This window comes from Hibiscus syriacus, unplaced genomic scaffold (genome assembly GCF_006381635.1).
Source record: "Hibiscus syriacus cultivar Baekdansim isolate YM2019G1 unplaced genomic scaffold, ASM638163v2 tig00018586_pilon, whole genome shotgun sequence".
NCBI lineage: Eukaryota > Viridiplantae > Streptophyta > Magnoliopsida > Malvales > Malvaceae > Hibiscus > Hibiscus syriacus.
The window spans coordinates 614826-637807 of NW_024062441.1; the positions used below are offsets into that span (position 1 = coordinate 614826).

General features: G+C 32.8%; 2 protein-coding genes and 1 non-coding gene across 7 annotated transcripts; 1 reads left to right on the forward strand and 2 right to left on the reverse strand.

Moving 5' to 3' along the window:
• Positions 1-3082: 3082 nt before the first annotated feature.
• LOC120209311 (synaptotagmin-2-like) lies at positions 3083-7707 on the forward strand. The gene is made up of 12 exons (XM_039208356.1): positions 3083-3208; positions 3827-3925; positions 4028-4078; positions 4183-4306; positions 4897-5015; positions 5216-5317; positions 5658-5732; positions 5969-6045; positions 6127-6373; positions 6510-6860; positions 7237-7368; positions 7456-7707. The coding sequence occupies exons 1-12, from the start codon at positions 3098-3100 to the stop codon at positions 7582-7584; spliced, it is 1617 nt and encodes a 538-aa protein (XP_039064287.1). The 5' UTR covers positions 3083-3097; the 3' UTR covers positions 7585-7707.
• On the reverse strand, positions 5528-16321 carry LOC120209310 (protein PSK SIMULATOR 2-like). 5 transcript variants are annotated; one of them, XM_039208353.1, is made up of 13 exons: positions 15714-16050; positions 15046-15371; positions 14853-14945; positions 14662-14752; positions 14402-14495; positions 14193-14290; positions 13886-13949; positions 13702-13805; positions 13495-13611; positions 13317-13393; positions 13173-13217; positions 12560-13058; positions 5528-5538 (listed from the first exon to the last, which is right to left on the reverse strand). In XM_039208353.1, exons 1-12 carry the CDS (start codon positions 15951-15953, stop codon positions 12560-12562), a joined length of 1848 nt encoding a protein of 615 aa, XP_039064284.1. In that variant the 5' UTR covers positions 15954-16050; the 3' UTR covers positions 5528-5538. The 5 variants fall into 5 exon arrangements, with proteins under 5 accessions (XP_039064284.1, XP_039064283.1, XP_039064285.1 ...); XM_039208352.1 differs by lacking the exon at positions 5528-5538 and adding an exon at positions 16250-16321 and having other exon boundaries at positions 12516-13058; positions 15714-16020; XM_039208354.1 differs by lacking the exon at positions 5528-5538 and having other exon boundaries at positions 12516-13058; positions 13702-13802; positions 15714-16051.
• Positions 16322-22187: 5866 nt separating this feature from the next.
• Positions 22188-22289, reverse strand: LOC120209317. Its single transcript, XR_005524388.1, has one exon. It is a non-coding gene; the product is annotated as a small nucleolar RNA Z161/Z228 (small nucleolar RNA).
• Between the last annotated feature and the right edge of the window lie 693 nt (positions 22290-22982).

Below are 22982 nucleotides of genomic sequence, written 5' to 3' on the forward strand. Positions count from 1 at the left end.
TAAAAGAAATAGAAAAATACTAAAGTGATTTTAAAAATAAAATTAAAAACAAGAACTACAAGTATGATTGGGAGAATATAAAAACTATACCAATCCACTCGTCTCGTTACCATCTCAAATAATGATGATTATGTTATACCCTACGAGTCCATTTGCTTGTTGTTGTCCCTCAAAATGCTACTAAGACTGAACTCTCCATTTATTTCGATTTATGACTTACTCTGAAAAACTCATAATTAATTCAATTTAACAGGGATTTTTTTCCCTTACCATGAAATGATTGAATTAATTTTATAAATAGATTCAGCCAACAATTAATTTTATAAATTTTAATTAAAATATTATTATTTCATTAACTAATGGTACAAACAAAACAGGAACATGATGAATTTCTGAAAAAGGACCTGTGACTTTGCCACCTACATACGAGGATAAGCAAAAATACATTTTAGAAATCCCCCTAAAAATCAACAATTTAGGGGACGTTTAAATTGCGAAAAAGATTAGGAATAATTATTTTTAAAATTGTATTCTTATATTTAGTTTATGCAAAAATTATTACTATGAAATATTTTTTCTCAATAGTAGTTTTTTTAGTTAAAATTGTGAGAATGTCATTACCTTCAAAATTTTTAGGTATTACACAATTCTCACCACGTTGAACAAGAATACCCTTAGATTAATGAATTCTTTTATCAAATTCTTTTTTTGCGTTTTACTCTAAATTATAAACATTATAATAATATAAAAAGAATTTGATTTATTAAAATATTAATAAATTTGAGAATATAAAAATTATTAATTTTTTTAATATTCAATATATTAATTATTTATAATTTTATGGGATGAGAAAAATAATATTATTGTAAAAATATAATTATTTAAAATAATTTTTAATTTTTAATTATTAAAAAATGGACCTTATATATTGAAAAATAATATCTTAGTCCACTCAATATCATAATATTATTTTTTTCATATTATAGTTTATTTTATGTAAAAAAGTATCATACTTATGAAAAAAATTTAAAATATAAATTTAATATATTAATTATATATTAAATGTATTTTTTCTCTAAAGTTAGATAGTATAACAATTCAAATATTTTATGAATTTTTATTTAAATATTTATAATTTATAATTTAATATTAAAGTTTAACTTTAAAAAAACATATATTACAAGGATAATTTGGTAAAATATCCATACAAATAATCTTACATTCCTCTAACCAAACAGTGCAATCTTACATTACTGCTAAACAAATCAAACAAGGTAATACAACATTCCCATAGTAATGTTACATTCCATTAATATCATTCTCAAAGATAATATTACATTCCGTGAACTAAACACACAAATGAAAAAGTCAAGTGTATTAGGTATATTTCATTACAAATATATCACCATGAATTATATATTTAATCAAACACATCATCATAACTGATAAAAATATAATTTAAAATAAATATATTTATACTTAGAGTGAAGGAGAAGGTAGTGATGAATGTAAGGTTTGTCCATGGTGAAATATGAATTTCTTTATATTAGTTGTTTATTTTATTATTAGTGTCCATCTTAAAATTTTAGTGTCCACCGTATAAAAAAAATCTATTATTAATATATATATATATATATATATTCATCTTTAGAAATATTTTTGAATTTGCTACTAGGGAAGGAGAGACTCCAGGAACTGAAGATGAATGTTCCCAATAAATTTAAAACCTATGAACTAAGAAAATAAATAGAAACAAAGATAAACTGACCAAACAACCAAATATGATTGCTCAAATTTATAAACATATTTAATTAAAAAATATGTTTCATCAACATTGGAATATCATTTTCATTAAAAAAAACAAATATCAATTCCCTAAATAAATATTCAAAGTGTGTTTTTTTAGACAAAAAGAGCAGTTTCCAGCTCCCTATATATAAAAAAAAAAGTAAGTTAATTCCCCCTACTATATCAGTTACAGAAATCTGGTCCACATTAAGTTATTAACTGTCAAATATCTACTTCCCTTCCCTAGCCATACTCTTTCAAAATTGATTGCTCTTATTAATTATCACCATTTTCAAGTATACACTAACAATTTCTTATAATAAAAAATTCATATTATACAAATATCATGTTCAGCTATTAATTTTGTTAAACCCAAACAAACATATTTAGTCGGTGGTTAAATTACTCATCTTTATTCTATCATATTTTCTTAAATTATAAAAACTAGATTCATTCGGAACACTCATCTTTCTTCTCTTAGATTCCCTCCTTCCCCACTCCTCTAATAAGATTAGAATTAAATTTAAAATTTGTCAAAAAATTAAAGTAACCGAACCTATCAAGTGACCTAGTAGTTAAGAGTAGTATTGTTCTTCTTAGAGGTACTGGTTTAAACAGTTGTATCTGTGGTGTGTGTGTGTTGTCAATAATTAATAATTTTTTTGAATAAATACTACCTTATAAAATTGTAATCACTAAAACTAATAAAAAATATTAATTTAGTAAAAAAATATGTTAAATGACCTCAATAATAAAAGAAAATCTTGACATCGTTTGTTCGAGTAACTGTATCTGTACGATATGTATGTAATTGAGTAAGAAAATTTTAAAAAGATATTATAGTTATAACCACTAGTGATATTAAAAAAATTTAGCCAAAAAAATAATTAAAGAACCAAGTTGGAAAAAAATACTAATTCAGAAGCAAAAGTATTTTGATTTATACTAATATAATATTATCATCTTCAAGTTAGTAAGTGAAAAAATTAGAAAAAGTAATGTGATCCTTTACTCTAAGGAACCAATGGAACGTTACCGACAGATGACAGATGGGCAAAAGCCAAATATCACGCGCATAAAAATTTCATAGCGAAAGCCTCTGCGTAGGTCCAAAATGGGAGAGGCTCCTTTGATCGTAAAAGACTGACCACAAGAAGTAAATGCTCCTCCTTTAATGCTTCCACTCTTATTGAAACTGTAGTATCTCTTGGTATTTCTTTCTTTTCAATTTTGCTTCGGACAGAAATCTTATCCAGATTCCATTTCTTGTTTAACTGAAGCTTTTTATGCCCTCTTCCTGAGAAGAAGAATGGGGATATTGAGCTCTATATTGGGTGTTTTTGGCTTCGGAATTGGAACTTATGTTGGGATCGTCATTGGCTATTACTTGTTCATCTACTTCCTTCCCACTGATGTTAAGGTTTGTTTTTTCTCGGTTTTTTTGCCTTTTCTTTTGCTCTATTTTCATATTTTCTTAGTTTTGTCAGGTGGCAGTCCTTGTACTTCCATAAGAGGCTTTAAAATTTGTCGATTTATTAGTTTAAAAATCTTAACTTTATTCTTAGGCTTAGCTGATCAAATATTTCTTTTTTTATGCTTAATTTAAGCTCTTCTCTTAAAACAGTTTTCAGTTTGGGTTCTATCTACAGTTAAGGTTTGTGTTTTGTAGTTTCTCACTTTGAAATATGTATATCCATGATTTTGAAATGATCAAACTGGTAGTACATGTTTTCTAGGGAAAATTTAAGTTTAAGGATTCAGAAACTTTTCTCTGCAAATATTAACATTTAACAGAGTTATTCTTTCCTTATTGCTTCGCCCCCCCCCCCTTTTTCTGGAATTTTGCTTATTGTACTATGACACCATCCACCAAACAATTTAGGATGTGTAGATGTCTGTAAATGGTGAGACCATATCTCACTAAGAATTTTAAGCTGGTAGCTGAACAAAATTAACAACAGGAATTATCTGCATTGTCATATTTCAGCCTATGAACCATTGATAAGATGGTCACATTGTTAACATTCCCTGTGTTCAGGATCCTAAAATCCGTCCTTTGGTCGAGGAAGACTCAAAAACTTTGCAGCGGATGCTTCCAGAGATACCCTTGTGGGTCAAAAATCCGGATTTCGATCGTGTATGTTCTTCCATGCTATGTTATTTATTTTTCTCTTTCATTTCTGTATGTTGGTTCCTTGGTGCATATAGTTCAAGATAATAACTGTCTGTTTATCTGAAGGTTGACTGGCTTAACAAATTTATAGAGAACATGTGGCCTTATCTCGACACGGTATGTGTAACTGCAATGATCTTTGACCTATTATGACCTCTTCTATATTTGTTTGGCCTTGCTTTATTGAATTCCTTACCAAGTGTCGATTCTCGTTTTTTAAGGCAATTTGTGCTACTGCCAAGAATATAGCAAAGCCTATCATTGCTGAGCAAATTCCAAAATACAAAATTCAATCTGTTGAATTTGAAACGCTTACTTTGGGAACCCTGCCACCAACTTTCCAAGGTTGACTTCTCTTCTCAAAAGCATTCTACACACATAATCTCAACAACACGATCTAAATTATTCTTAGCATTCCGAGGATAACCCGAGCACCATCACATTCATGATGGAAGCATTGCAGTTCTTAGAAGAAATCTTGTCATAACTGTGAAACTTGATTGTACTGAAAAGAGTCTCCTAGATGTATTGGTTATGCTTCTAAGACACAGTTACAACAAGTTTTTGGGTTTATATGCATATGTATATCTCTCTTGTTTCTCATGCGATAAACAGCTCATTTTCAGATTGGAAGAAAAGTAATGCATAGCTAAGATTACTGCAAGTTCCATAAAACTGGACTGTCAGGATCTATAAGAAAAACGAGTCAGGAAAAAAATTCCTTGAGACTAATAATTATGTTGCACAATTATTCAAGAAAAGTATTGAAAAGTAGTCCATTCCACAATATATTATTTAACTAGTTGCAAGCATACGGTGGTTATGAGTTTTTAGTTTATTTGCATGAATCGTGTTTTATTCGTTTGATTCTACCTTGTAATTCCTGCACAAATTTTTATTGAGATATACTCATTGTTGATTTTATCATGTGCCAGGAATGAAAGTTTATGTTACTGATGAGAAAGAAATTATTATGGAACCATCACTTAAGTGGGCAGGGAATCCTAATATCATTATTGGAGTTAAAGCTTTTGGATTAAAAGCAACTATCCAGGTATTTGCTAGTGTACTGGTTGATTAAAACCAAGAAATATGCACCTCAAAAACATGAGAGAATGCATACATGTTCTTTCCGTCTCTCGTTAACAGGCATAGCTGCACCCTTGCATGAACAAAGTGGCTCAGCGAGATCTAGAAAAATTCTTGGTGTTTCTAGTGTCCTTTGACTTTTTCTTTTTCCTCCTAATCTTTCAGGTTGTTGATTTGCAAGTTTTTGCTGTTCCTCGAATCACTCTGAAGCCTTTGCTCAGCGTCTTTCCTTGTTTTGCCAACATATATGTCTCCCTAATGGACAAGGTGTGTTGTTATTTAACAACATACACATGGTTTTTTAACTCTCTTAAAGTTTGTACTTTGTTACAAGTTCTTGCAAACCATGTTATGAATTTGATGCATTATGTTCCTCTATGTATCAGTAACGTTAGGGATTTTTTTTTCTGTTTTGTTTATCATATCAATATATTATGAATTGAAGTTACTATATGCTGTTCATGTTTTTATTTTCCAACTGCTCAATGCTTCTTCATGATTCAGATTCAGCATAATATGTTTAGGATAAAACATCAACCAGGCAGATCTTAGTTTCTAGTCTCATTCTTTCTACTCCCTTTTCCTAATCTTCCATTTCAATTTGCAGCCACATGTTGACTTTGGGCTTAAGTTACTCGGGGCAGATGTTATGGCCATTCCTGGATTATACAGGTTTGTCCAGGTAATACTTCTATTTCGTCTTTCTTCTTCTAACAGATCGAATTTTGATGGAGAACACTGGTATTAACCTCATAGCCGACTGTCATCCTCTTAACCGACGTTATATACACCAAATGTGATGCCCATTTCATTCCCCCCTTCACTTCTTCAGAGTAAGGGGAGTGGAAACAGCATTTCTATGGCAAATTAGTGTGGAAGCATTTCTTTGTGCTTAATAAGGATACTCTATTTCTCCAGGAGCTCATAAAGGATCAAGTTGCAAATATGTACCTATGGCCTAAAGCCTTACAAGTGCCAATAATGGATCCTACACAGTAAGTGTGCATATTCCAGCTTTCTGCAAATTACAGACTAGACTTTACGTGTCACCTTCTAAAATTTTCTCAAACTAACAGAGCCATGAAGAAACCTGTTGGAATTCTTGATGTGAAAGTTGTGAGGGCAATGAAGCTTAAAAAGAAAGATCTCCTGGGAAAATCCGATCCTTACGTGAAACTAAAATTAACAGAAGAAAAGCTAACTGCGAAGAAGACTACTGTGAAACAAAACAACTTGAACCCCGAATGGAACGAGGAATTTACTTTTGTTGTCAAAGATCCAAACACTCAAGCGTTGGAGATAATTGTCTATGATTGGGAGCAGGTATGAGTTGCCTCCAAGGAAACTGACAAACTTTTCAAACCAATGCCAGATTTCTGTGTTTTGCATGATCATGTCTGTGCATGCCTTCGTATATTCCACATGTAATTCCTCAAGCTGTATGTTAACTTCAATTCAGGTTGGTAAACACGACAAGATGGGCGTGAATGTTGTTCCATTGAAAGATCTTACACCTGATGAGCCAAAAGTTTTGACTCTCGAGCTGCTAAAAAATATGGACCCGAACAATCAACAAAATGAGAAGTCGCGTGGGCAGATTGTCGTGGAAGCCTTGTACAAACCTTTCAAGGAGGATGAGATAAGAGATGACATTGACGATTCAACTATGGTACAAAAAGCTCCAGAAGGAACGCCTGCAGGTGGAGGTTTACTTGTAGTTATTGTGCATGAAGCTCAAGATGTCGAAGGAAAGAATCACACGAACCCACATGTGCAACTTTTGTTCAGAGGGGAGGAGAAAAAAACAAAGGTATGCCATAAATATATGCTGTAAAAGTAGTGTTTTCGAGCATTGTTTCTTTCATTCTTTTTTTTCCACAAGAATTGTTTCACTAAAAGGCAATGGTGTGAAAATTTGGTTCCAAACTTCCAAAGCATCTTACTTTTTGATGGCATTCCATGTTCTTACATGCACAACTTGTAACCAATAATTGACAGTTGATAAATCGGCATAAAATCTGTTTGTGCAGTTTTCAGGATACATTATTGAGTATGAATAGACAATGCTATTAGACCTGTTATTTTTGCCTGCATGATTAATCCCTACTGTATTTTTTTTGTCTGAGCATTGCGTTCTTGTTAGTTATCATACAATTCTATCCCTCATCTGGAATTTGGTAATACAGCGTGTAAAGAAAAGCAGAGATCCAAGATGGGAAGAGGAATTTCAGTTTATGGTGGATGAACCACCGATAAATGATAAAATTCACGTCGAAGTGTTTAGTACGTCCTCCAGGATAGGGCTCCTTCATCCCAAGGTGCACATTGCATTGATTTTGCTTTTGTTTTCGTTCTTTCTCAACTCATTACATTGACTTTAAATCTTCCTTCACATGTTTGACCAGGAATCTTTGGGTTATGTTACTGTAAGCCTAGCTGATGTTGTGAATAATAGAAGAATCAATGAAAAATATCATCTCATTGACTCGAGGAATGGCCGGATTCAAATCGAGATGCAGTGGAGAACTTCTTAGATATGCACAGCTATTTCGATTTGGGAAAGTTTGTAAAGGAGACTAATTCAGATGTTTAAACCATAAACGATGCTTGAGAGTGTTATTTAGAACGAAGTTGTTTTCTATTCAAAATCTTAATACTCAAATAGCTTTTGTTTTGTTGCTCTACAATCTTTTATTTCTGAAAAAATTGTTAGTAAAATTGATAGTTTATATATTAATGTTGTGTTTATATATTCTTAGATCACATAATCATGATATATAAATTTAAATATTTATATATTCACTTTAATATTTTGTATCATTTTTTTAATTAATTTCTTCAGACATCATAAATAATAATCTTTCAAGAATTATTCATGTAATAGAAAATTAACTCGTTTAAAATACAAACTCTCGATGTTATTGATTCCATTATGATATACTACATAATCTTAGGGATACTACTGTCATATATGTACAAATTTCTCAGTACGTGCCTTTGATTATAACTAGGACTGTTTGTTTGCCTCTTAATGGAACCATTCAGTGCGTTTGTTTCGCACTTTTAAATGATTCAGGGCTGACTGATTCAGCATAACAATGCTGAATGATTCAGCACAGAAGTACATTCTGAATGATTCAGAGTCATTATCAAACATCATGTCATATTCAGAGCTAATTCATACAGAGCATCTGAATCATTCAGCATTTGAATCATTCTAAAGTAAACAAACAGCCCCTAAGACATGTACGTGAAGATTTCATTGAGTTCAATAAGTATTCATCTGTTTGTGTATCTGACCTTAACTTTGGCATGTCAATTGTGTAATATCTCAAAAGACGCGAAGGATAATGATTTTGGACGTGTTTGATTAATAATCCTATTAGTGAATGTAAACTGTGAAAAATTGTATATCGATGGAGGACCATCACTCGTTAATAATAATACGCATGAAACAAATATCGATTTTGATACTACTAACGTATAATAATCTTATCTTGGACTCAAAAAAGGAGAAATCATATATGGTGAATACTTCATCTACATCGATTGGCTAAACGTTGATGCATTGACGATGTTTGTTGATAGTCTGGGTGGTATCGATGATGGAGAGTCGAAAGGGTTCATTCTTCCTCGATTAACTGGGTGGTGTCATTTCTGTTTTCATATTACATATATATAATTTATATAGAGAGAAAAATTTAGAAATAATTGACACCCCTCAAAGCATACTAGCTCCGCAAGTGGTCACCATGACTGATTCTTTTGGTCAAGAAATGAGGTCAACAATTACTATACCAATATTGATGATCATTATGTAACACCCCCAACTCGTATCCGACCCGGATACGAGTCCGAAGTGTCACATTGACTTTTCAAAAATTTATTCGTATAAAATAGTGAGTAATTAAAAAAAACTTTGATAACATTTAACTTATTCAAAACGTTTACAAAATATATCAGAGTTCATACAATTTATATCTTTAGACTACATGCCAACTACACTCTATATACAGTACCTATATTTTCTGATCTGACATTTGGTAAGGAAACTGACCTGTCTTGCTCCGCATTACTCTTTACTCTTCTCGAAACCTACGTGTGAAACAATCACACGCTAAGTCGAAGACTTAGTGAGGCATAACAACTTATAATGCACTTTATAACATATATCAATACATGCATGTTCTGTTCTATCATGTTATACCAATTCCATGCATTTTTCATATCATATAAAATCATATCAGATTAATTACAGTAAATACACACATACACATAATTCATCATTAACAGTTTATCATGTAATCACATACTTTTTCAATCAAACACTATACACACACAACATCATATCATTTCTATAACATTTATCATACCACTAACATATATTTGTTCATATCTCTGGATTAGCCCATGTACATATGTGAGAACTATCGATATGTGAGTCTATAGAGGTTGTGCACTAATGCTGTCACCACAGCTCGTATAATTGCACCGAAGTGCCGCGTAGAATTGCACCGTAGTGCCATATAATAATGTCCATAAGGACCACATATTATTCCTTAAGAATCATATACATATACTAGGGATCAAGTATGTATCTTTCAAGACTTCACACATGTTCCACAGAATATATATATATCCCGAAGGACCGCGTAGAATTGCACCGTAGTGCCATATAATCATGTCCATAAGGACCACATATTATTCCTTAAGAATCATATACATATACTAGGGATCAAGTATGTGTCTTTCCAGACTTCACACATGTTCCAAAGAATATACATATGTCCCGAAGGACCGCGTAGACCCTCGACTCTTGGCATGCCAACTATACCCCTAGCTCTTATGACACATAACATGGGCATTATTATTTATTTCATTTCAAATATTCACATAAACTTGTAATTCACTTTCACATATCACGTATCGCATAGCTTCTTTTCATATCATCACATAGTCACATAGTTCACTTACACGTAGATCATTTCCATATAATTCACATGTCACATATATCATGTTTTCAGATAATTTCTATCATTTCTCACCCAATCACATTTATTCAGGTAAACATACTTATCATATCTTATTCACATAAAATCATATACTTCATATAACATATAGAAACACCTAGAACACTTTCACGTAGCTTATAGTCATAGGTCTTATCTCATAACATATACTTGTTTTCACATATATATTTCATATCATTTCTTATACCATCACATAATTCCTTTAACATTCATAACATATCATGTAACATTATAATAGAAATACCTATAAGTCATATCACTTAGAGCACATATACTTATAGTCACATTGCTTATCTCTTAATCTTATGCCTTCTCTTAGACATATATATATATATATATATATATATATATATATATATATATATATATATATTCACATGTTCAGGTAATCATTTCATCACATAATTATGTATTCATATAACTCATTTCATTTCATATCTATCTATATATATATATATCCTCAAGATTTATCCTAATATAAATCATATAGCACTCTTATAATTCCTATTCATATTCATATATGTCAGACTTATAAACACAACTCACTTCTATTATTTCTTTATGTATATAATCTAATCTGTTTACTTAATTCAATTTCATATAACTCCTATAATCTTCTCATATAACTTCATAAATTTCTATCATACAACCCATGTGTTATAGTTTTATTTAAACATATGAATCTTTCCCATCTAGCTTATCTTATATGTTCATATTATCATTTATGTTCAAATCTCCTAGTTAGTGTACTATTCTCACATCATCCTATAGATCAATATTATCTAGCTTATTTCACTTATCATATAATAATATAATTATATTTTACTATGATCACATAGTTTATATCTCATATAATTCATAACCTTTCTTATGTAATCACTTATACTTTATCACCTAACACATAAAAGAACAGATCAATCCATATAATCAAGCATACATACATGCATATTCAACTCATGCCTTTAATCATGAATTCATGTGTAACACTTCAGGAAATAGACTCATCGCAAGTCTTATTCCCATCGCACATCATATACTATTGAATATGCACTCACCTGGCCTCACTAGTCAATTCCAATCTCTTATCTTTCCCCTTGATCGATCTTACTTGTCAATGATTCCGGAACTTGATTAGGCTCTGAATCTACATAATTATACATTTTGAGGCAATCATTAGATACCTACACCTTGTAATTGGATACTAGCAACTTAAACGAACTTATTAAACCCATATTCACAATTTCCTTTAGGGAGAATCGGTTCCCTACTATGGGGGTATCGATTCCCTAATGACATTCTGTAAATTTTTGTTCGTTTGAAGGGGTATCGGTTCCCCTTGAATGGGTACCGATTCCCCTTGCCCAGAAATCATATTTCAGCCCGAAAATTACTTCATTACCACTCAAACACTTCATATATCATCCCCTTTTCATTCTTAACTCTAGTACACATACTTAAACCAATCTATATTCATTTATTTCATCTTAAACCTCAAAATCCTATCTTCCATATGAGATTCAAAAATCATACCAAATTTTCAATGTGTTCTAATTCCAATTCTAACACTTCATACTTCTTAATTGGATTGATGACAAGTCAAATTCATCCATAAAACTTCAACAATCATACCATATCAAAATTTCATCTTAAAACTCATATTACAAATTCCTTCATAATTCCTTTATCTTATTGTTTAAATCCCATATAAGCTTTCCTTAAGCTTATTTAATACCCAAAGAATCAAAACTAAGCTTAAAACTCAAGAATTAACCAACTGAAATTAAACTTACCTTTTGTAGCTAGCCCCACGTGAAGAAGAGAAAGCAAGAAGAAGAAAGCTTCCAGATAGCTCTCTTTCCACGTTTTTCACTCTTATAAAAGGGGGAAGAATATCTTTTAAAGGAAAAGACCATAATACCCTTAATTTCCTTTAATAATTACCAAATAACCTTCAATATATATATTCAAATAATCATTGAATTATTTCATTCTTCTACTTTAGTCACCAAATTCTGAAACTTTACAATTTGGTCACTAACCCAGTATTGAGGATGTTACACATTAGGTGTTTTAATAGGCTAATAATGGTAGTGAGTTGGTCGGTCGATCACAATTTATCCTTTCTAATGTGGGCAGAAGATCGCATTCCGACAACACAGAGATAGAAATTTACGTTCAAGTAACAGAGAACAAATGAAGGTACGTTATCCTTCAGGTCCGTTTGCGGGAGAGAAAGAATCCAGTTTGTCCCTGGTCCCACATAACGAGATGGGTGATAGATATGTTAGTGATCAAGTTATATGATATTTGTTATTAATCTATAATGAATTGTTTTTAAACCTATGAACAATGATAAAGAATCTTTAATATATTGAAGGTATTATATACACTCATAAATCTCATAGGTAAAACATATACAATAGAATGAGATGAAATGAAATGAATCTTAGGACTCAGATAAAAGTTTTGGAAGAGAGACTTAAGTTGCAAGATCTAAGCCATCCATGACGTCCAATCTATTTGCTTTTGAACTCTTCAAATCCTTTCTTGTCCTCGAGCTCTTATCTGGAGTGTTCCCAGCACTCCTACTGAAGGCCCAAACTTTGATCCTTTTGTTTTTGCCTAAAGGAAGCTCTTGACTTTTGCTAACTCCTGGAATCAATCTCCTCCCTGTCACCTTATTTAATAAGTTTCTGTCTTCTTCAGAAAGTTCCATCTTGTTGGCTTTAGTTCCGTCGCCATTGAAGGAGTGAACTCGCTGCTGCATCTTAGAGTGAAAAAGCAAGCCTTTATATGCAGGAGATTGAAAAGGCTGAGGCTCGAGTCCATGGTCTCTTTTTTTAACTAAGCTGATCAATTGATGCAGCAATGCCACCAGTTCAAGGATGTATGCATCTGTTTTCTGCTTATCAGCATGATAAAGTGTATGAAGACGGGTGAGGATGACGTTTATGGCTGCGCTCCTTCCGAATTCATTGCTGTTGAAACAAAAACCAGGAAATCTCATTATTATTATTATGTAACTAACAAAGAGAACTCCATTAAAATGTGAGAATGTGTTAGGGATAGATAAAGAGAAGCCTTTGACTTACCCTGTGTTGGCCCATTCTCCAACCCAGCCGAAACCCTGACATGCTCTGTTAAAGCAAAAAGAACAAAGAAATAAATATTACATTGGAGCTTCGGTTTAATCTCTAAAATAAATCAGCAAGTGGGGAAAATCAAATATAACATACTTGGTTGTGTTTGTTGCAAGTGGAACAAGCCACTGTAGGGTCTTCTCCATCTCATCCTTAACCTGTGAAATTGAGCGCTGCAGAAAAGGGAAAGCAACTAAGTGATGATACTCGAAGAAATAGATGAACTGAAGCAAATAGATCGCAGTTAAACTATTATAGAATAAAAAGAATGTACCTCTTCCTTGGTGTCGATGGACTGTAATCGGGACCTTAAAGCTTTCTTAACAGTGGGTGGCAATCCATGGTATAATGTGTCCCTGATATTAGGAGGAAGGGAAGCTGGTCGAGCCGCCTATAACATATAAATTCAATTTAATCCAACCTGATGGAAGGCCTAGACTGCTAGTGGGAAAAAAGGGAAACGGGCATGTCAAAGACTTACAATGTTGTCAATCTGATGAATTACATTAGCATAGTGTAATGCAAGTCCACCAACACCTAGTTTCTGAGAATTTTCGGGAGTCTCCTTTCTGGCTGATGATGCTTCTGCCATGATTTGAAGATTATATTAATAAGACATAGTAAAACATCAAATAACACAATGAGACTTGAATCTAAATGATTACCTCCAACTGCTTCGAAGATTGCTTGATGCATGTAAGTGACAATATCAACCAGTTTCTCCATGATCTGCAAAGAAAAAAATTACAGTCAATAAAGGTTGTGTAAAGATTCTCTGGCAATGCAAACATTTCTTGATTATAAAGAAGCCAAAATTGAATAATGTTTTATTATTTTGTCCATGACCAAAGTAGATTACATATTCAGCACATCACTAGTGTTGATACTCATAAAAATCAACTATTGTGAACATAGAAAATTGCAGTGAGGAAGATTCATGGACAACTATAAAAGCAGCTTGTAGTTATGTACCTCTTCCAAAGTTCTAGACCAAAGAGATTTCTTTTTCAAACTCCTTACGAGCTTTCTTTGTTGCTTTAGCTCGCTTTGTAAAATCATGAGATTCTCTCCTGTAATCCAAGGATATTAGCTGTTAATAGGAGCTCTTAATAAGAAGATATCAACCGTAAGAAGTTTTGTCAAGATAAATTGAATGAGTAAAAGAATCATCCATGCCTAACCTCTTTTAGGGAGATTTAAGGCCTCCACTTCTTCCAGCTTTCGCCTATATTCTTGATCGAATTTGTCCAGAGCATTCAATTCATGGTACAGTTCCTACAAATATAAACATCAGTTAGATTCTTGACGTAGACTACATAGATTAAAAAGCTTTCAAGAACCAATATCCAAAAATCAATATACAGTGACAAACCATTCACAAAGATGGACAACTCTGATATTAGAGCTTGAATCACGACACAAATTAGACGATAAAACTTACCGAGGTGTGCTGAGCAAGAGAAGTTAGTTCTTTCATTGTCATTTCTGCCTCAGCTCTAGCTTGTTTATGGAGTGAATTGTGTATATCTAGTCTGACAGATTGGTGACAGTAGCAAGAGATGTATAACTCCATCAGTAAACATCATCAAAGTAAGCTGAAAGTAAATGCTCCAAAAATGAAATCTACCTTACTTTGAAAAGTATCGGTCAAGGTTATGCCACTGTGGATCTTTACAAAGATCTCCAAACCTAATTACTTCGCGCGAAAATATATCCAATTCATCCCTATATATGCCGAAGGATTGAACGTTATAATAGGATATTGAAGCACAAAAATTAGCACATACTTGTCTGCATAGAAAACAATTTAAAGCACATAAGCTACCTCTTGTCAGCTGCAGCAATACTTAGCAACTCCTTCATGTTTGTAGAAACTAGCTTTTGTACTCCTTCAGAATGCAAGACATCCTTTTTAAGGAATTGTATGTTCTGTTCTGAAAGTGACTGCAACAAATTTGCTCCTTTAGCTATCGTATTAGCCACTTCAAATGCCAATATAGATATTGTATTTCCTCTAGAAGCCAGGCCAGTGACAAATCCACTTCCAGGATTCAAATTCGTCATGCTACTTCCGAGTGTATCTAGAACGTCGACCGCCCTCTCTAGGCCTATAATCCCAGCCCTTCCTAGAAATGAACTCCTGTGAGAAACCTACAAAAACAAACAAAAATATTTAAACATTAGTCATGAGATTGAGTTGTTTCAACTCCTGTAACGACAGTGACCGGAAATAGATGCATAAACAGGCTGTTCCTTAATCCACAAACTGCATAAAAGCAGAACTCATATCTATAAATTAAACATTCTAATTAATGCCATTTATTCTTTTAAAAAAGAACAGGCATCTACAAGATGTTCCTTAATCCATTGAATGCTCTTCCATTCCGAGTTTAACATCAATGAAATGCCACTTGATGTATAGTTCAAGTTTCGATAAGCTCCAACATGGAAGCTCATTGCCACGATAAACAATATGATCAAAGCAAGGTCTACCTTGGAAGATGTAGTCTTTGCAGGGGTCGATGGCTTCAATTCCCGGGAAAATTGCAATCCAAAGTCAGCAGAATCGTGTATTTGCCGTGCTTTGCCGCCGTTGACATGGGAAAGTGAATTGAAATTTCGTTTTTGCTTAGCAAGGCTGTTTTTTGACTTGAGCTTCCCAGGCAATCCTCTAGTCTTTTGTTCATGCTTTATAGTCTGCTGTTTCGTTCTACCGGAGCACACACCTCCCATTATTCTTCAAATGCTTGGATTAATCTCAAACAATTCCCCAATTTATATACCTAAAACAACAATCAAACTGGACAGGAGAAAAACCCCAGAATTATTAATCCACAAAAAATAGTTTTCGAAACGAATATCAGTATTGAAAATCACATGCAACTTTAAATATGCAGAAAGAAACTGGAATTATTGGGGTTTCACCAACCAAAACGTAAAATCAATCCAAAAAGAAAAGGTCTGTCAATAGATGGTTTTACAATCAGAGAATGATATAAAGAAACAATTGGCAAAACCAAAGAACAAACCTGGCAATCAGATTGACTGAATGCAGGGGAAGGAAGTTAAGAAAATAAAGTTTGGTTTAGTAAAAGGGAAGGAGGTACAGTGAAAGACGAGGCTGAAAAGAAATTAAGAACAAATATATGGATTAAATTAAAAAAAAAAGAGTTGCAGTTCATTGATCAAAGGATGGAAATCCCGTAGTGTTTTATTAATACATGTGATTTATTTGACTTTGGTTTTAGTTTAGTCTGAAACATGCAATTGCAGATGATGTTCGAATAAGACATTGAATTCAAACCCCGCGCCCGTCGTTTCTGAGCTCGTCTATTTCGTCCCTTAAGAATATAATAATTGAAATAATTTATTCAAAAAATACAAATATAATCGGTAGAATTAGAATAATTTAATTATTCTTATTCGTGAAATTTATATAAAACTCTTTAAGATATTTAATTGAATTTTATATATGGTAAAAAGCAGTCAGAATAGAACTTGAAAAACAGGCACATGGTAGGAGGGATTCGTAAAATTAAACTTCAAGACACTTTTATTATCTTTCTGATTCAAACTAATTGTATCCAAAAAAGATCATTGGACTTAATTTCATTTTAAATTGTGAATAAAATTAGATGGTAATATTTTAATTATTTTTAAACAAAACAATAGCAATGAAGTGATCGTTTTGAGTTTGGACATTGTAAATGGGAAAGTCATAGTTTGCTGCTAACAGGTCCCCAAAATAAATAAGTTTGGTAATTCAAGTTGATTGGATGAGGATGAGGATGAGGATGAGGATGAGGATGAGGATGAGGAAGAGGAAGAGGATGAGGAAGAGGCAGCTTGGGTTGTTGGGATGACGATGGGCTCTTACAACTTTTAAGGCTGCGTTTTTGGACAGTCAATCTAAAGTGATTAAGGATCAAAATTTTAGGGTTTTTCTTATTCTAAATTAAAATATTAAATTGTGTGCGCATCCAGTGTTTAACTCGTTCTTTGAGTTTTAAAATGGTATAATATCAAAATTAATGCTCAATGTTTATCTGATTGGCGACTTTAGACTCCATTCTTTTTTTAGAGTATTTTAATCTCTAACGTTTTAATTTTTAGTCAAAATGACTTCATATTGGGTGAAAAACGCTAGTTGACTAATTGTCAATATATAATTATTGACATGATATTTTTATATATACTTAATTACTAACGTGTTATGTGTCACATCATCACCTTGTGTGACATGATACATATCATGTTATCACTTTTAGTGACGTGGATGAAATGACACATGACACGCCATCATCTTGGGTAAGGTGGCATGTGACATATCAATAGTTTAACATATGTGAGAATGATTACGTCCAAAACATACAATGATCGTTAGTCAACTAACATATTTCCATCTAGCAAGGGTCATTTTGACTAAAAATTTAAACATTGAGGGTTAAATTTAAAAATTTAACATAGTTGATGAAGTAGTTGTAGCATGAGAGCATGTAAAATGGCTTATGTGGTCGAATGCTATATATGATAAATGTTTTTTTTAATTAATCTGAGATAAGTAGAAAACAATATCTATTAAAAGACAGATTCAATTATTTGACATTAAATACTCATATTCATGCATTTATGGTGCTCGAACTCGAAACCTCAAAAGAATAATAACAATCACCAATGTCGCTTGATTTGTTAATGCTTGTTTGGTATGAATGTTGCTTTTAGTTAAATGGAAGTTTAAGTAAATAACAGGTTAACAATGATATTAGATTGATTACCTTATGTTTAGTTCGACCATGGTATATTATAATCTTGTATGTGATTTTTTTTTTCTATTTCTTTTTTTTGAATAAGGAAGAGGCAAAAGCCATTACATTAAGTCCATTTTAAGTGGGCATAGGGAGGACCATGAATGTCTCTGTGAAGTAATCTGAGAAATGTAACTGGAGAATCCAAGAACACCACAAGAGAACCATCAGGGTGAGTTTCAAAATACTAGGCTTTAGCTAATAGAGAAGAAATAGCTTTCACTAGGGATGGCAAACGGGTATAGTTTCGTAGATTCCGCACCACATCCGCTCCAATTAGAGTGAGGATGGGTATAATTTTAGCGGGTAGTGGGTGTAACATCCCAAAATACGGGTAAGTGACCAAAATTGTAAAATTTCATAATATGGTGATTAAAGTATAATAGTTTAATAGTTTAATGATTTGTTCAGAAATATTTCCTAAAAGTTTATTGTAATTATCTAAAGAGTTAAAGGGCAAATTGGTCATTAGACTTGAAAATATAATTAAATGATATATATATATATGGATAAGGATGGAGATTTTTCCAGAAAAATCTCTTCTCTCTTTTCCTTCTTCATTTTTCTCTTCACGTGTGAAGCCAAGCAAAAGGTAAGTTGTCTCTTGAGTTGATTATGTGCTGAAATTTAAGTTTAGTTTTGATTATTAGATGCTAAGTAAGATTAAGGAAGGATTAATTTGCTTTAAAACAACAAAATGAAGAGTTTATGAGGATTTAAAGATTAGGAGTTTTGGAATGAAATATTGAAATAAAGTGTATATTGAGAATTGAAAGGTGAATTTGACTTGTAATCAAGTTAATTAAGGGATAGGAAGTGTTAGAATAGGAATTTGAACATGTTGCAAAACTAGTAAAATTTTTGTAATTACATAGGAATGACTATATTTGAAGTTAAAGAAGTGATTATGGAATAGAAATAAGTTTAAGTATGTGTATTAAAGTTAGGAGTATTAAGGGAGGTAAAATAGGAAGGTTTGAATTGAAAATTGATGATTTTCGAGCTTAGAATGCAATTTCTGGGTAGAGGGAACCGATACCCTATGAATGGGAATCGATTCCCCTTCTTGAACGAAAAATTTCCAGAATGTTAAGGGGGTACCGATTCCCCTGGGGGGGGTATCGATTCCCCCCTAAATAAAATTCAGAATTCAATTTATTAAACCGGTTTAAGTTATTAACATCAAGTTTAAAGTTTAGGCTTCTGATAGTTGTTTTGAAATGATATATTTATGTAGATATTGAGCCTAAACAAGTTCCAGAATAATCAAAGGATTATAATCGAATCAAAGCAAGGCTAAGGTGAGTGCAATTTAAATTGTACTTATGTGATTGATCAAACATTGGCTTGCGATGAGTCAATGATAGAGTTACTATGGTAAGAAGTAACTTATATAATGTTATGTGATTACTCTGTATGCATTAGTACATAGAAATGGATGTTATGTTTATATGTTACATGATTTACATGCTTACATGAAAATGCAACATATGATATTAGATATGTGTTTACACATACATTTGGTATGTGATAAGAAGAGAATGAACATGTGATTATGAGATCAAGGATTACACGTATATGTGATACGTGACTGAAAAGAAACGGTATGTGTTTATAAGAGTAAGAATATGAATAAGTAATGTGAACGGTCATAAATGATAATGCCCATGTTATGTGATATGAGAGCTAGGGGTATAGTTGGCATGCCAAGGGTCGAGGGTTACCTATGTTCTTCGGGACATATGGACTGTTTACCTATGTTCTTCGGGACATATGGACTGTTTACCTATGTTCTTCGGGACATATGGACTGTTTACCTATGTTCTTCGGGACATATGGACTGTTTACCTATGTTCTTCGGGACATATGGACTGTTTACCTAGGTTCTTCGGAATCTATGGACTGGTCCTTCGGGACATTGATCGAGCTGTTGTGACAGCATAGTGGTGCACAACCTCAATGTACTCACATACCTTGAGTTCTCAAAAGTATACATGGGCTAATACATGGTCTTTACAGAGAGTAAATGGACTAAATATGTTTTGTTGTGAAGTAGTATATGTGTTCCATGGTATGTAGAGAAATGTTCGATATATGTATTTATACGATAAAAAGGTACTAAAGGTATTTATATTATCTCAGGTTATCATGTATACTGAATTATATGCGACTCGATTGAATTCATAGATTGAATGTTTATATTTATGAGAAATGCATTATTGTTATTATGTTTTTGCTTCACTAAGTCTATGACTTAGCGTGTAAGTGATTTACACGTAGGTACTGAGAAGCAGAAGGATCAAAGCTAAGTTCAAAGTAACAACATATCTCTGCCCAAAGACCAGATCAGAAGTAAAGTACACAGTATGTATTATTATGATAAATAGGTTGGCATGTAAATAAAGTAGGCAAATTAGGTAGTATGCTCTGATCGAGTTTTGTAATCTGTTAAACATATATATATAAGTACGAATGCAAAGAAATGAACTGTTAAATGTTTTACGAGTGTTATGTACAATTTACGAAAAATCACTGTAGCAGATTACTGTATTACTGTTCATACCGTATTTCACCGTTCATAAATACGTTTTTCTCAAATTTTTATACAACACACAATTGAATAATATTTGACTGTATTTTCTTAATATAAATTCAAAAGTTCAGTACTTTTACAAGAGTAAAGGTTTTGAAAATGTCAATGTGACATCTCGGACCCGTATTCAAGTTGGGTACGGGTTGGGGTGTTACAGTGGGCGGGTGTGGATTTATAAAATGGTACCCGTCGTGGGTGGTGGGCGGGTAATGGATTTGAGACATTACCCGCCCCGCATCCACCCGCCCCACATCCGCCCGCCCAGTTAAATATCTATTAAATTTTGGATCATTATAAATTTAGGTGTAATTTTAAAGACTAATTTATAAATTTTAATATTGTATAATATATAACATATAATTTAACCAAATATTAAGGATATTTAGTCTTTAATATAGTCTTTAATTAGGGAAATATTCGACTCTTTGATTAAACCCATAATCCCACTAACAACGTCACTTTCCATGTTTTTTAGCCCATGATGCCCATTCAAACACAAATTAGCCGTACTATATGCATTAATATCAAAATCAACAGTTTCCATGTTCTTTAGCCCCTCAAAACCCATATTAGGCGCACTATGAGTATTAACATCGAAATCAATTCAACAATCTAACTCTGCAACTACATACTCCCTACAATCTGTCTCCATAACATTCGTAGAGCCACTCCTTTGACAAATTAAAGCATGCGTTGCTACCCCATCACGAACTGTCTGGAAACCAACTCCAACATCCTATTAGTTTGCTGTCAGGCGAGTCTAAATGGGTATGTCGCTAGTGGATAGTGGGTGTGGGGATGGATTTGAAAATGTACCCGCGTGGGCAGATGTGGATTTGAAATTTGTACCCATCATGGATGGTGAGCGGGTGGTGAATTGAAAAATATTAGGTAAGTATGGGGATGGGATATCCGTACCCTACCCGCCCGTTCGCCATCCCTAGCTTTCACTAGAGAATGTGGACTCGTGGGGGAGGGGTCTGTAAGAAGTCGATAAACATCAGCATTGTCGATCTGCAAGGACACTTGTTTGTAACCCTGACTCCGGGCTAAACGAAGACCTTCGAGAAGTTCAGCCTGCAAAACGTTGGTTTTCCCATGACTGTGATTTGCTTATGAAGAAAACCACATCTGGCTCTTTCACACATAAATGATTTTTTATGCTTAAATGTGTTAAGTGTTGTTTAGATATGGAATAGAATTCATATGTATTTCAAACATTTTTTTTAATTTGTTAAAGATAATATAAAAATTTTCAGCCTATTTTTATCCCTGGATTGACCTATATCAAGATTATATAAGCATTTAATTTTACGAGAATCATGATTACTACATATATAAATATATGCATATTGTTTCGAATTTTTTTTAGAAAATCGATTCGAAACGTAAATTAAAATTTAAAACAAAGCACTCAGCATGAAAAGGACTTTAGAATTTCGAAGATCGGCCGATCTCAATAGGTGTATCGTTTAAAACGTTGCTCAATAATATAGGCTGTAAAGAGTACGATAAACAGCGAAATCTCATTCAGTTTTAGGGGGAAATGGATGCGAATATGAAGTGAAAAATCATCAGAAACATTGGATCAATGCATCAGACAGACACCACACATAGAGGTGTCTCAGACGACCGTCGTGAGAAATTTAATCCAACCTCATCAGCTGATTTTTCATTTCATTTTCCGCCATTTTTCAAACCAAAGGGAAAAAAAACAAACCCGCAGAAAAGAAAAAGAAAAACTAATGGAAAATGCAAGGAGTAGAAGGTCGGGGGGGAATCATTTCTTCAAAATTCGCAGCCGTTGTGATTGCCTTGGGCGTCTTGTGTTCAACGAAGGGTGTCAAGGGCTATTTAAAGAGCGAATTAGGGCTTTCATTGTTCTTTACGGACGACTCTACCGCTGTGAGGCCTGGGCCGGGCTAAACTTCCGTAAAGATCGGAGTTTCTTTTGTTTGGAGCCATGAGTAGAAGGGATGGATATTTGATATTTATATTTTAATTTGATTTGATAGAGTTGTTTAAAAAAATTGGGTAAAGTTGGATTAATTTTTTTTAAAGACGAGATTAAGTTGGATTCTAGTTTTATGGTGAAAATTATTGAATTAAATAACTATTATAATACTCGTCTCTTTGTATTTTATCTATTCTATCCCTATTTTATATAATAAAATTATATATATAAGACATAATCTAATTACACCCAGTGTAAAATTAACACCTTTTAAAAATGTTGGATGAGAGAAATGAATTGTTGAGATTAACAGTAAGAAATGAGAATATATTTACTAAAAAAAATTAATCTCAGTCTTTGATTTCTCTCAGCCAATAGTCTCTTAGTTTTACACTAGGTGTAAATGGATC

Coding starts and splice junctions, on each gene's coding strand:
- LOC120209310 (XM_039208353.1), bottom strand. CDS start 15,953: ATGGGAGGTGTGTGCTCCGGTAGAACGAAACAGCAGACTATAAAGCAT. Junction 14,753..14,852: donor CTTGACCGATACTTTTCAAA/GTAAGGTAGATT, acceptor CCAATCTGTCAG/ACTAGATATACACAATTCAC. Junction 14,496..14,661: donor CTCTTGCTCAGCACACCTCG/GTAAGTTTTATC, acceptor TTATATTTGTAG/GAACTGTACCATGAATTGAA.
- LOC120209311 (XM_039208356.1), top strand. CDS start 3,098: ATGGGGATATTGAGCTCTATATTGGGTGTTTTTGGCTTCGGAATTGGA. Junction 5,733..5,968: donor GATTATACAGGTTTGTCCAG/GTAATACTTCTA, acceptor CTATTTCTCCAG/GAGCTCATAAAGGATCAAGT. Junction 6,374..6,509: donor TTGTCTATGATTGGGAGCAG/GTATGAGTTGCC, acceptor ACTTCAATTCAG/GTTGGTAAACACGACAAGAT.